This window comes from Rhinoraja longicauda, chromosome 5 (assembly GCF_053455715.1).
Source record: "Rhinoraja longicauda isolate Sanriku21f chromosome 5, sRhiLon1.1, whole genome shotgun sequence".
Taxonomy (NCBI): domain Eukaryota; kingdom Metazoa; phylum Chordata; class Chondrichthyes; order Rajiformes; family Arhynchobatidae; genus Rhinoraja; species Rhinoraja longicauda.
In genome coordinates this window covers 23190364-23204024 of record NC_135957.1, presented here as the reverse complement: position 1 = coordinate 23204024, position 13661 = coordinate 23190364, and the positions used below count along the sequence as shown (strand labels likewise).

The 13661-nt window shown below is 44.2% G+C and overlaps 1 protein-coding gene across 1 annotated transcript in view; it reads right to left on the bottom strand.

Moving 5' to 3' along the window:
• eif2ak2 (eukaryotic translation initiation factor 2-alpha kinase 2) overlaps positions 1-13238 on the bottom strand; it is a 45805-nt gene extending 32567 nt beyond the window's left edge. Inside the window, exons 1-4 of the mRNA XM_078399093.1 lie at positions 13109-13238; positions 5151-5294; positions 3285-3417; positions 946-1088 (exon numbers count right to left, since the gene is read on the bottom strand). Coding sequence (XP_078255219.1) covers positions 946-1088; positions 3285-3417; positions 5151-5281 — 407 coding nt within the window. The 5' untranslated portion in view covers positions 5282-5294; positions 13109-13238. The remainder of the gene's footprint in view (positions 1-945; positions 1089-3284; positions 3418-5150; positions 5295-13108) is intronic.
• Between the last annotated feature and the right edge of the window lie 423 nt (positions 13239-13661).

The following is a 13661-nucleotide window of genomic DNA, read 5'->3' as shown; positions in this document are numbered from 1 at the left end:
GTCAGCAGTAAATTTGAGAGCATTATTCCATAAATACAAGCGAGTAAATCAAGCTTTGGTATTAAAAGAAAAATGCATTGTTTCAAAAAAGCATAAATCGAGCATGCATAAAACGTGAGGTGCTTATATTAGTTATGAGAGCAAATTTGGATTGTTTTCTCTGCAGCGTCAAAGACTCAGAGGAGACCTGAGAGAAGTTCATAAAATTATGAGATGCTTAGGTAGAATAGTCTACCGTAATCTTTTTTCCCGAGAGGGCGGCATGATGGCGCAGCAGTAGTCGATGCCTTACAGTGATTGCAGCGCCAAAGACCTGGGTTCGATCCCCACTATGGGTGCTGTCTTTACGGAGTCGGTATGTTCTCCCCGTGACTGCGTGGGTTTTCTCCAAGATCTTCAGTTTCCTCCCACACTCCAAAGACATACAGGTTTATAGGTTAATTGGCTTGATATGTGTGTAAATTGTCCCTAGTTTGTGTAAGATAGTGTAAGTGCGCAAGGATCGCTGGTCAGTGCGGACTTGGTGGGCCAAAGGGCCTGTTTCCGCGCTGCTTCTCTAAACTAAACTAAGGATATGTCAAATACTAGAGGGCATAGGTTTAAGGTGAGAGGGGCAAAGTTTAAGGAGATTTCCGAGGCAAATTTCTTTTACAGAGTATGGTTGATGCCTGGAATAACCTGCCAGGGGAAACCTGCCTGGTATCAGACACGATAGCAAGTTTAAGAGGCATTCAGATAAGCACATAAACAAGCAGGGTACGGGGGGATGCAGATGATATACAGGCATTTGGGATTAGTTTAATTTGGCATCATGGCAGCCAGAGATATATTGTGCTGCACCGTTTTATATTCTACAAGGAGGCTCAATAACAAAGCGAGGTGGGTTGTTTGGTGTGGCTCAGAAACAAAAGATATATTAATTTATTTTTTGAAAGCTATACTTACTTCTGTATGTGATCCATCCCGGTCTTGATCTGATCAACAATGTAGTCAATGTGCACATCTTTCTTCTGCCCGTATATATTGAGCTTGCTGATGTAACTTTCCACACCGACGGGACTTGGTATTCGGGAAGTGCTGTCAAAAGACTACATCCAAGATAAGTCAGCAAACACTGCCTGTTTCTGCGGTCAGCTGACGCTGAAGGTGCCCAAAGCATCATCTTGTGTGGTGAGCAAGGCATTGACTAGAGCGTGAATGGTGGCACGGTGGCGCAGCGGTAGACCTGCTGCCTTACAGCGCCAGAGATTCCGGTTTGATTCTGATCCGGAGTTTGCACGTTCTCCCTGTGACACTTAGGTTTTCTCCAAGTGCTCTGATTTCCTCCCACATCCCCAAAACCTACAGGTGTGTAGGTTAATTCCCTTCGGTAAAGATTATAAATAGACAATAGGTGCAGGAGGAGGCCATTCGGCCCTTCGAGCCAGCACCGCCATTCAATGTGATCATGGCTTATCATTCTCAATCAGTACCCCGTTCCTGCCTTCTCCCCATACCCCCTGACTCCGCTATCCTTAAGAGCTCTATCCAGCTCTCTCTTGAATGCATTCAGAGAATTGGCCTCCACTGCCTTCTGAGGCAGAGAATTCCACAGATTCACAACCCTCTGACTGATTTTTTTTTTCCTCATCTCAATTCTAAATGGCCTACCCCTTATTCTTAAACTGTGGCCCCTTGTTCTGGACACCCCCAACATTGGGAACATGTTTCCTGCCTCTAACGTGTCCAACCCCTTAATAAAATTGTCCTTGGTGTGTAGGATTGTGCTAGCGTAAGGGGATCGTTGGTTGGCACGGACTCAGTAGGCCGAAGGGCCTATTTCCGTGCTGTAGCTCTATTTGGAACAAGAGGAGTTGAGTATAGGAGCAAAGAGGTCCTTCTGCAGTTGTACAGGGCACTAGTGAGACCGCACCTGGAGTACTGTGTGCAGTTTTGGTCTCCAAATTTGAGGAAGGATATTCTTGCTATTGAAGGGCGTGCAGCGTAGGTTTACTAGGTTAATTCCCGGAATGGCGGGTCTGTCATATGTTGAAAGACTGGAGCGACTAGGCTTGTATACACTGGAATTTAGAAGGATGAGAGGAGATCTCATTGAAACATATAAGATTATTAAGGGGTTGGACACATTAGAGGCAGGAAACATGTTCCCAATGTTAGGGGAGTCCAGAACAAGGAGCCACAGTTTAAGAATATGGGGTAGGCCATTTAGAACTGAGATGAGGAAAAACATTTTCAGTCAGAGAGTTGTGAATCTGTGGAATTCTCTGCCTCAGAAGGCAGTGACGGCCAATTCTCTGAATGCATTCAAGAGAGAGCTAGATAGAGCTCTTAAGGGTAGCGGAGTCAGGGGGTATGAGGAGAAGGCAGGAACGGGGTACTGATTGAGAATGATCAGCCATGATCACATTGAATGGCGGTGCTGGCTCGAAGGGCCGAATGGCCTCCTCCTGCACCTATTGTCTATTGTATCTCTCTAACTTCTCGGGACGGCAATAACCTCCAATGGGAAATTTACACCATTCTAATGGGAAACCTCACTTAACAGGACTATCTATTGGAAGTTAAGAAGATGCAATCTGCATACATTTTGAGAGGAGCAGAAAGTAATTCCTCACACGGACTCAGAAACAAGACCAGTCATGTCAGACTTGATTTATACGTTGTTGGAATTAGGGGAAAATGTCACAGATCAGCCATGCTCTCAATAAACTGTAGAAGAAACTCATAGAGTAAAACAGCCCGCTCGTGAGTAGAAAGAGGAGGCCGGTGGGATGGGAGGAGCAATCCATTCTGTACCTCGTCTCTTTGAACTCACTGTGACCAATGAATCCGATAGTGCTGCATAGTCACAGAGACGGAAACAGGCCTCATGTCCCACCATATCTAAGCTGACTGCCAAGTATCTTCTGTACTAATTAACCCAATTCCACACTCACCAACAGTCCCAACTTCACCTTCCCTTTCAATTGGTGAGGAGAAGGGTCCCGACCCAAAACATCACCTATCCATGTCCTCCCGAGATGCTGCCTGATCTGCTGAGATGCTCCAGCAGTTTGTGTTTTACACAGGAAATTAAGGGGTAGGAAGAGGATATATAGAAGAGGAGTTGAGGCCAACATAGATCTGTAGTTCCTAGTGTCTGTCATCTTCACTTTAATAGTCTAGACTATAATAATGCCCCCCCTGGCTAAAACACAGATCCAATACAAAACATGTGCTTCTAATCGTATCGGAGCAGTTTTAAAGTGGTAGTTAATGACTGAAATACAACGCACACCACTTACCTGATTGGTTTTTGCATTTTGAAGACCCAATTCCTCACAGGCAATTTTAGCTGCCTTCTGTTTAGCTTTCTTCTTCGTTTTACCCTGGGCTTCGGGAAATATTTTTTCCCCAATCTTTGCATTAATTATGAACCTAAAGTTAAAAAAAAGGAGCATTGGGTTGAGATTAGCAAAGGAACATAGAAAATAGGTGCAGGAGTAGGCCATTCGGCCCTTCGAGCCTGCACCGCCATTCAATATGATCATGGCTGATCATCCAGCTCAGTAGCCTGTACCTGCCTTCTCTCCATATCCCCTGATCCCTTTAGCAAAAAGGGCCACATCTAACTCCCTCTTAAATATAGCCAATGAACTGGCCTCAACTACCTTCTGTGGCAGAGAATTCCACAGACTCACCACTCTCTGTGTGAAGAAATGTTTTCTCATCTCGGTCCTAAAAGACTTAGAACAGTTGATTTTTTCCGCCTGCGTGTTTCCAGATCCAAGAAACACCTGAAGGCTCCTCTGGACTTGCTTGACTTGACTCCTTCGTACATGTGCTTTCCAAGCGTGGCATTTCGGAGGGTTTTAGATAGGCACGCGGAGATGCAGAAAATGGAGGGATATGGATCATGTGCGACAGGTGACATTAATTTATCTTGGCATCATCTTCGGCATAGACATTGTGGGCTGTTCCAGCGGTGTACCGTTCTATGTTCTATAAATAGAACTAGCAATTCAGAAACTAAAAGGCTGGGCTTTTCCCATGGAAAGTGAGAACCGATACAGGGCAATGACCAGAACAATGAATCCTTTCCACCAAAGATTAGTTGTCAATTTCTTCTGGTTTGATATGTCTACGTCTTGGAATGAATTTATCTTTCATTTGAAATTTAGATTGCACAAGTTAATTGATATATAACCCGAGGTAAGAACGACATGCCTGGAAGGAAGGAAGGGCCATTATTAGACCTGTAGTTCTACAGCTGTCCAGTACTGAGAATTGTCTTCTGCTGCAGAGTTCCTTCTCTCCGGAGATGCTGTCTGTCCCTGCTGAGTTACTCCAGCGTTTTGTGTCTACCTTCGGTTTAAACCAGCATCTGCAGTTCCTACCTGCACACAACACACTGCAAATTGGATATAACACGAATGAACCTCTCTCAATGTCAAAGTTAAGAGAGATTAGGAAAGGGTATTCACGAATGAAATGAAAATAACTTTCCTCACTCAGACTCAGAATTCTCCCCCCAAAAAGACTCTTGGACATTCGGTGGCTGAGGATATTTATTGTGGATGTGAAGCTACTTTGAAATTAAGGGAATTAAGAAAATCGAGGGATATGGGTCTTGTACAGAAAAATAGCCCTGAGGGAAATGACCTAATTGAATGGTAAAGAAGGCATGAGGGGCCAAATAGCTAACTCCTGTTTCAATTTCTCACAAAATTATGGGAGAGCACCAAGATCATGATGGACAATACATCTGGAAGAGGTTACAGGAGTTTCCACTAGTGAGAGAATCTAGGACCAGAGGGCACAACCTCAGAATAAAAGGATGTACCTTTAGAACGGAGATGAGGAGGAATTTCTTTAGACTGAGGGTGGTGAATCTGTGGAATTCATTGTCACAGACAGCAGTGGAAGATAAATCTCTAGGCACTTTTAAAGCGGAGATTGATAGGTTCTGGATTAGTAAAGGTTATGGGGAGAAGGCAAGAAAATGGGGTTGAGAGGGAAAATATTGATCTGCTGTGATCAATGGGCCGAATGGCCTAATTCTGCCTCTATGTGTTATGGTTCTAACATGAAGGGGAGGGTTGTGGCCATGGAAGTGTTGTATTTTGCAGTTGTGAATGGCAAGATCAGAAACATGCTCCTTAACAGCTTACACAGTGTCATGAGGTGGTCCACTTTTTGACTCGTCCCAGGCCAAGGGCTCCTTGATTTTCCCAGCATGAAGCTGGAGTTGCTCCACATATTCGTATGAAGCATCGGGCTCTCCTGATTCTGCAGTCGCCATTTTCTTTCAGGAGCTGAAATAAAATTAAAACCCCATTCATATATCGTGAGGTGTCAAACAACCCGTTAATTAGCAAAGCACCACACATTCAGCAGATCTAGAAGAGTTAAAATTACGAGGATGGGGCTGGACTTTGACATCCTTTAAAGACAAAGGTCAAAATTATATCTAATTGAGGTGTGTGATCCAAGGGTGATGGGATAGGAGAGGGGAATTGATGGATTTGGTGTAGGGGGTCCAGATAATGAGGAATAAAGTTAGAATACGTGGTTCAACAGTAATGCCGGACACTCACACAGAGGCCAGTGCAATTCTGGACCTCTCTCTCTCCCCACAAAACTGGGCAAACCAGGGGTCCATTGAAAATTTCAAAATTGGAATTTATTTTTTAGGAAAGGGTATTTAATAGCTACAGAAACAAAGTGGGCAGGTGCAGTACATATACTAACAAGACATTATCTAATTGAATTGGAAACAGATACCAGTTTCTATATTCCGGTCTCTCCAATTTCAGAATTAACATTACATCAAGCATGTGTTTAACGGAAGGAGGACGACCTTTGTCTTGTTCTCGGGATGTGTTGAGTTTAGTTTATTGTCACGTGTACTGAGGTACAATGAAAAGCTTTTGTTGCATGCTAACTGGTCAGCTAAAAGACAATATATGATTACAATCGAGCCATCCGCAGTGTACAAATATGTGATGGAACGTGAATAACATTTAGTGCAAGATAAAGTCCTGTAAAGTCTGATCGAAGATAGTCTGAGGCTCTCCAATGAGGTCGATAGTAGCTCAGGACCGCTCTCTGGTTGTTGATAGAATGGTTCAGTTGCCTGATAACAGCTGGGAAGAAACTGGCCCTGAATCTGGAGCTGTGTGTTTTCACACTTCTGTACCTCTTGCCTGATGGGAGAGGGGCGAAGAGGGAGTAAGCACGGTGAGATTTGTCCTTGATTATGCTGATGGCCTTGCCGATGTCCTTCATAATCAATAAGGTACATTTTGGTGTCCAGTCTGTGTATAGCAAGTCCCACAAGCAGCAATGAGATGGGTGTCACCTAACCTGCCTGTGATAGTGTCAGTATGGACAGAAACATATCCACCTGCTTGAAGCCGCATTTTAGCTTTTCACTTCCAACAAAAAGACACTTGCCAGTATCACACTGGTTTGAGTCCAGCTTCACTCAAATGTCCTCTGAACCCAAAGGTTAAGAGTTCTATTAACTGGGTTGAGGATAACAGTAAGCATCCCGAGTTATTATTACTCTCTGAGAAGGTATATCAATCAATCAATCAATCAATCAATACTTTATTACAGACTTAAGGTCCAGATAAAAACCAAGACATTACATATAATAAACATACAGAAGCACAATAAGTTACATACAAAAGCACAGTAAGTTACTAACAAATTACTAACAAAAGCACAATAAATTACATACAAGCACAATGCATGGTTTAAAGCATCAGCCATCAGTGATCAACAATGAGACAACTATACCAATGTCTTCACAACTGTGATTGGTAGCGTGTAGTACTAAACCTTATTAGTGATAATGCTAAGATGATCTCATTTTCAGAGTAATTAATTCGGCAAATAAATTTATACATTAAATATCTTAGCACGGCTTGTAGGGTATTAACTCCTACAGCCACAAGCATTTCACTTGCACTACACCATCTAGGTCTCTTAAGTAATATCCTCATGGCATCATTAAAAGCTACCTGAAGACTCTGTAAGCTAGCTTTTTTTAAATAGTTTCACCACAGGTGTGCAGTGTAGAGTTGTATATTGTATGCTCTGAACAGAGACATCTTCACCCCATCTGTACATGCACCAAACTTTCGCAAGAGAATGTTTGCTTGTGCATTCATCAAGGGGCGTTACCTATAAATATTCCCATCATCTGTCATTTGTTCTGTAATAAAATGTCCAAGATATTTTACCTTATTACATACACTAAGATTATTATCAGTCAATTTAAAATCAGGAAATTTTAGACATTTATCCTCTTTGGTTCTACAGATCATAACAACACTCTTACCGGCATTATATTTGATACCATGTTCCACACCAAACACAGAACATATAGTAAGGAGCTGCTGGAGATCAGCGCTAGATGGACTAAGGACCACAAGATCATCTGCATACATAATATGGTTCACTAAAGTGTTACCAATCATGCACCCAGTATTCCAGGCTTTCAATTGCTTGGACAGATCATCAATATAGAGATTGAAGAGAACTGGGGACAAGATTCCCCCTTGTCTGACACCATTGCTAACCCCAAATGGGGCTGAGACCCTATTGCCCCATTTTACTTGCATAGTCTGGTGGGCATACCAGTAAGCCAGAATTCTCACAATGTATTTGGGCACCCCTCTTTGACTCAATTTAACAAACAACTTTCTATGATTAACACGATCAATGGCTTTGAGCCATCAATAAAGCACATAAGGACTGATGAATTTTTACTTCTATATTTGTTTACAATTTCCTTTAAGGCATAAATGCACAAGTCGATGCAATGTTTAGCTTTAAAACCAAACTAGTTATCTGTGGATTGAACAAACTCATTCAATCTATTCAGCAGAATTCGTTCTAGAACTTTTGATAGTATACTTGCTAAAGCTATGGGCCTGTAATTATCTAGGCTGCCCACTTTATCAGCTTTGTCCTTAATGACTGGCACTAACAGAACAGACAACATTGGTGACAAACCATGAATCATAAAACCAGTAAAACAAATAGCAAGGAGAGGAGCTATCCTCATACTGGCATATTTAATATGTTCAGCAGTAATATGATCTAAACCACTTGCTTTGTTGTCAGACAGCTTGATACACCTCATGTGACATAATCACCATTGAATCATTACTCTCAATATTGTCCACCCTATACAAATCACTTTGGACACAGTTCAATAAAGTAGTATAGTGCTGTCGCCATAACCGCAATATTGTCTGTTTCCGGAAATTCCATCTACAGTGCATGGTAAAGAAGTTTTGTAGTTGTTAAGAACTCTCACTTCTTTCCAAAAATCAGTTACATTGTTACTTAGCAGCTTCTTAGCCATGGAATCAGCCCTCATGGCTTGCTCATTTTTACAGATGAATCGAACAGCATACTTATATCTTGCATTAGTGAGCTTCTTGTACACAAGCTCAAGGCCTTGTCTGGGTCCACCTGCTCTAGCCCATGATTTAGTGGCTTCACGGGCTTCAGCATGTTACTCAGCTACGTACTTATTCCATCCAGGCCTGATGTTATGTGTCTTATTTTTATGCTTGTAGTAGGGCTTACTGCCTACATATAAAGCACTTACATGGAGCAGATATCTCTCCTCTGCCTCTCATCTTTACAATTAACATTACTACACATAATAACTTCTTTAGGTAGATGAATATTGCTTAAGGATTTATCTGTATGAGCATAATAGGTTAAGATGTCTTCCTTTGTGAGGGTCGACCAATCCAGTTTTTCTGTGTTAACACTATCTCCATCTCTGGATACCACAGGTAGATGTTCAACATTTATTGACATAGCAACAGGTATACGAGTAGTCATTGCTGCCCCGTACAGAATGCTCATACACCCCAATGAGGCATGTGCATCAGCTGTACTAATACAACAGTCCAGCCACGACGTACTACGCCAGGCCTCACTAATGTAAGTATAACTATCTTTAGGTAAGAGAACCTTGCTAGGCAAAATAAGATTATTATCTTGACAAAACTGAACCATATGATTGGCAAATAATGAGTTCCTGTCTGAGATATCTGCATTCATATCCCCAGTGACATATACACTAGAATAATTATTATTTTGAATAAAATAATTGATGAATGCAAGCCTATTTAAATATTCATTCTCATTCTGATAGCATTCGTAGGATGTGTACACATTTAGGATGACAAATTCCTTGTTGTTGTGAACAAAGTGTATTGCAATACACCAGCCAGCATCAAGCCTAACCACATTTATTGATGAGTCAGGCTTCTTGTTCCATAGAACAGCCACACCTCCAGATATCCTACCTCTGACTGTGCCCATGCCAAGGTCAGTTGTAGACTCCCCAGCCCCATGAGTTAACATTGAGAGAGTTTAGTTTGTCCAAGTCTTGCTTCGCTAAGAATGTCTCTTGCATACATAGCATGTCACAGTTCTCCAGAAGGGTGTCAACAGCTATGCGGCGAGCTTTATCCCCTGCACTCTGGCCCAAACGCAGGCCACGACAGTTGTACGACAAAACCCGTATGGTCATTTAGCGAGACCAGTGAGTGCCCATCGCACCAGCAGACAGACTCATTCCCCCCGCTGCAGGCACAGTGTTTAATCCGATGACTCCAGCCCTGCGCGGCTCATAATAGCGCCGGACAAATGCCCCTTCTGGCCAGAGCTCCGGATTGTACATTTCGCCAACCTCATTGCATTCAGCAGACACTTTAAATGAACAGCATCTACTGTGTACAGTGTCAATCTTTTGACAGGTAACCTCACGGCCAAGTTTTTCTTTAAGATACGCAGATAAGGTTTCGGCATCTAAGTATCATGAAAATTTGGAGGCAAAACCACTCATCAGCTTGGTCTTAACCATTTTGATGTTACCCGCAGCTCCGGTACCAACAATAGATATAACGTTACCGGCTTTATGTTTCAGTCCGGGTGTAAAAGTGCGTAGTCCTGGCTTACCAGCAGTGTTCTCTGCAGCATGACCTCAGCCCTTTTTTACAACAAGACCACTTTGGAGGGCTTGGCAAGGACGTTAATCCACTGGGACCATCCGTTGTCGTAGCCCTCTACACGTTTAAAACGGAGTCCCCCACCGCAGCCCTCACTCCGGCGACCAAGCCCGAGGCTCCTGCCGGTGTGGCCCCCAGCGCTGTGCAACCATGCCAGAGGCTCCATCCATCGCCGCCGACGCAACCGGACCACCACCCCGAGTCAGGTCAGTGTGACGCTCCAATGCGCACACTCGCTGATTAATTTCCACTGTGATGCCGCGAAAATCTTCGCTTACATCAGCCTGTAGCTGCTTGGCGTGCTTCATGGAAGAGACCTCAGCGTACAGCTGCTCCATTCTCCCAAGTAGACTCAAGACATCCATGTTGGAAAATGGCGGCAGTTCATCCAAGTAATGAGAAACAAATCTGGGAATATTTTCTCTACACTCATTCATTACTTTAAGGCAACTCTTTATGTTGTTGACATCTTTCTGTGTTCCTTTATGGGAAACGTTCCGCTGGGTAATGGGGCAGAGTTCAAACAGAACTTTCTTCGAGGCCTCAATCCACTCGAAATCAAACGTGTTTGCAGCCAACAGGACAATTTCGTCCTGGCTTAATGTTTTAATTTTCACGGCGAGAAAGTTAAGTAGCTCGTCCTCCACAATAACTTTACCGTCAACAGTCTTATAGCCCTCAGGTTTTATTCGAGACCGGCTAAAAGCAGGAGCAGCCTCGCCTCTCTATAGTCTCCCTATAGATGGTCTCCCTATCTCTCATTTAGTTTCACATTTATTTACTGGATATTTGTAGAAGTTCCATTGCCAAGTGTTGACATTAAATAAAGGCCTTTTAACGACCTCATTGGGAATAGCTGGCGAGACGATATCTGATATTGCCTTATTGCTCAAATATCTGTGCCTCCCTGCTCCACTGGTCTGAGTTCAATCCTGACCTCCATTGCTGTCTGTGTGGAGTGTGCACATTCTCCATGTTTCCTCAGCTGCATGTTTGTAAGTTAACTGATTACTGCAAATTTCCCCAAATGTAGGTGAGATATAAAATTAGTGTGGATTTGATAGCAATGTGGTGAGTACAGTTGCAGGAAATCATAGAGAGTTTAGTTTAGTTTAGGTTTAGAGATACAACCTGGAAACAAGCCCTTTGGCTCACCAAGACAACACCAACCATTGATCACAATAGACAATAGGTGCAGGAGGAAGCCATTCGGCCCTTCGAGCCAGCACTGCCATTCAATGTGATCATGGCTGATCATTCTCAATCAGTACCCCGTTCCTGCCTTCTCCCCATACCCCCTGACTCCGCTATCCTTAAGAGCTCTATCTAGCTCTCTCTTGAATGCATTCAGAGAATTGGCCTCCACTGCCTTCTGAGGCAGAGAATTCCACAGATTCACAACTCTCTGACTGAAAAAGTTTTTCCTCACCTGTTCACATTAGTTCTATGATACCCCACTTTTGCATCCACTTCCTACATACTAGGGGCAATTTAGAGACCTATTAACCTAAAAACCCGCACCTCTGGCAACCGGAGCACCCAGAGGAAACCCACGCTGTCACAGGGAGAACATGCAAACAAACTCAGGATCAAACCTGATTCTCTGGCGCTGTGAGGCAGGGGCTCTACCAGCTGCACCATTGTGCTGCTCTTATGGAGAACATGGACGTATTAAGTGACAAGGTTAGATATGGCTCATGGAATGTATATGCAGATGCAGATCCTAAGGCTTAGCACAGGGAAACATAGAGGGGGAGAATTTGAACTCCAAACAGAATATATCACTTGTGGGATAATCTTCAGTTCCCTTTAACCAAAAATGAAGCATTCATATCAATTATTGCTTTGGTCTGACCATACTCCAGAACAAAGTAAAGACTAAACATACAGCTTCAACCTAGGCTGAAAGTTCCAGATGCTTACATTACATGCGCCACAAAACCTGTCCCTGCTGCCCAAACTATATTCCAAAAAATCAGCAAGTCCCCAGTGGGCTACTTTATAAACCAATGAGAATTCAATTTAAATACGCAGGCAGCAGAAACAGACTCATCCCCACTCATCAACTTTTTACATTGTTACCATGGCTTCAGTTGCCATTTTTGACTTTGGTTCAGATTGCTTGAGCAGCTTTTATTTATGAGTGAAGTGAGTAAAAAAATGATGACTTTTAGATGCATTGACATTTGGACTCCTGGCTCCTGTTGTTTTCATCTAGAAACAATGAACTGTAGATGCTGCTTTACAAAAAAAAGGACAAGTGCTCGGTTAATTGGCTGGGTAAATGTAAAAATTGTCCCTAGTGGGTGTAGGATAGTGTTAATGTGTTGGGATCGCTGGGCGGCACGGACATGGAGGGCCGAAAAGGCCTGTTTCCGGCTGTATATATATGATATGATATGATAATAACTCAGCGGGTCAGGCAGCATCTTTGGAGAACATGAATTGGTGACGTTTTGGGTTGAGACCCTTCAGATTGATTGTGTGGGGGGGGTAAAAGAGGTGGTGCAAAAAGAGAATGGATACAAGAGTACAAACTATAGTGTTACAACTGCAGAGAAAACTAAGGGCACATTAAAAAAGTGCAAGGGCTGCGATGAGGCAGATGGGAAGGTTGGGAATATTTCCTTGTTTTAATGCAGTTGCGCTCTTGCCAAGCAAACCAGCTTATTAATCTGTCATGGCTGGGATCTGATTGATGGTTTTGCCAAAAAAAAACCAGAAATGACAGTTTCTCCACCGTCCCCCTCTCCCTCCCTCCACCCTCTCCACCTGCCCCCTCGCTTTCTCACCCGCTCCACCCTCCCCACGATCACTCTCCCCCTCCACATACCTTCCCATCCCCTCTTTCATTCCTTCTCCCTCCCGCTCTTGCTTCTCTCTCCCTCCCTGGAGCCTCTTTCACCCCCTTCTCTCCCTCTCCCTCCCTCCCACTCCCACTCCATCTCCCTCCACGTCTCTCCCTCCCCCTCCATCTCCCCCCCCCCCCTCCTTCATCCTCCCTCCATTCCTCTCCCCTCCACGAGGTATGTTTACAAACTCAGGTCGCTGTAAATGGTTACATGGTGACCCCATTCACTTACCGTGTGGAGCCGTCGCCTCCGCAGTAGCTCTGCTCGCCTCCTCCCAGCAGAGTCAGGGACCCGCCGCTGCAAACCCCACTTCAGTTACGTTTCCTCGGCGCCTGGCGCTTTCACTTTCGCTTTCCTCCAGTTTACAGCGTAGGTTCTCTCGGGAGAACCGCCTGCAGAGAGAGAGAGAGAGAGAGCTGAGCAACGCAAGCGGGGCCGGGGGGGAAAGAGGGAGGGGAAAGAAGGAGGGGTGGTGAGGGAGGGGGTGGGTGCTGGAGTCTGGGGGTGTGTGAGGGGCAGGGAAGGATGTGGTGATGGGTGAGGGGGTGTAGTTGGGGTGAGGGGGTGTAGTTGGGGTGAGAGGTGTAGGTGGGGTGTAGTTGGGGTGAGGGTGTAGTTGGGATGAGGGGTGTAGGTGGGGTGTAGTTGAGGTGAGGGGTGTAGTTGAGGTGAGGGGGTATAGTTGGGGTGAGGGTATAGTTGGGGTGAGGGTGTAGGTGGGGTGAGGGGTGTAGTTGGGGTGAGGGTGTAGTTAGGGTGAGGGTGTAGTTGGGGTGAGGGGTGT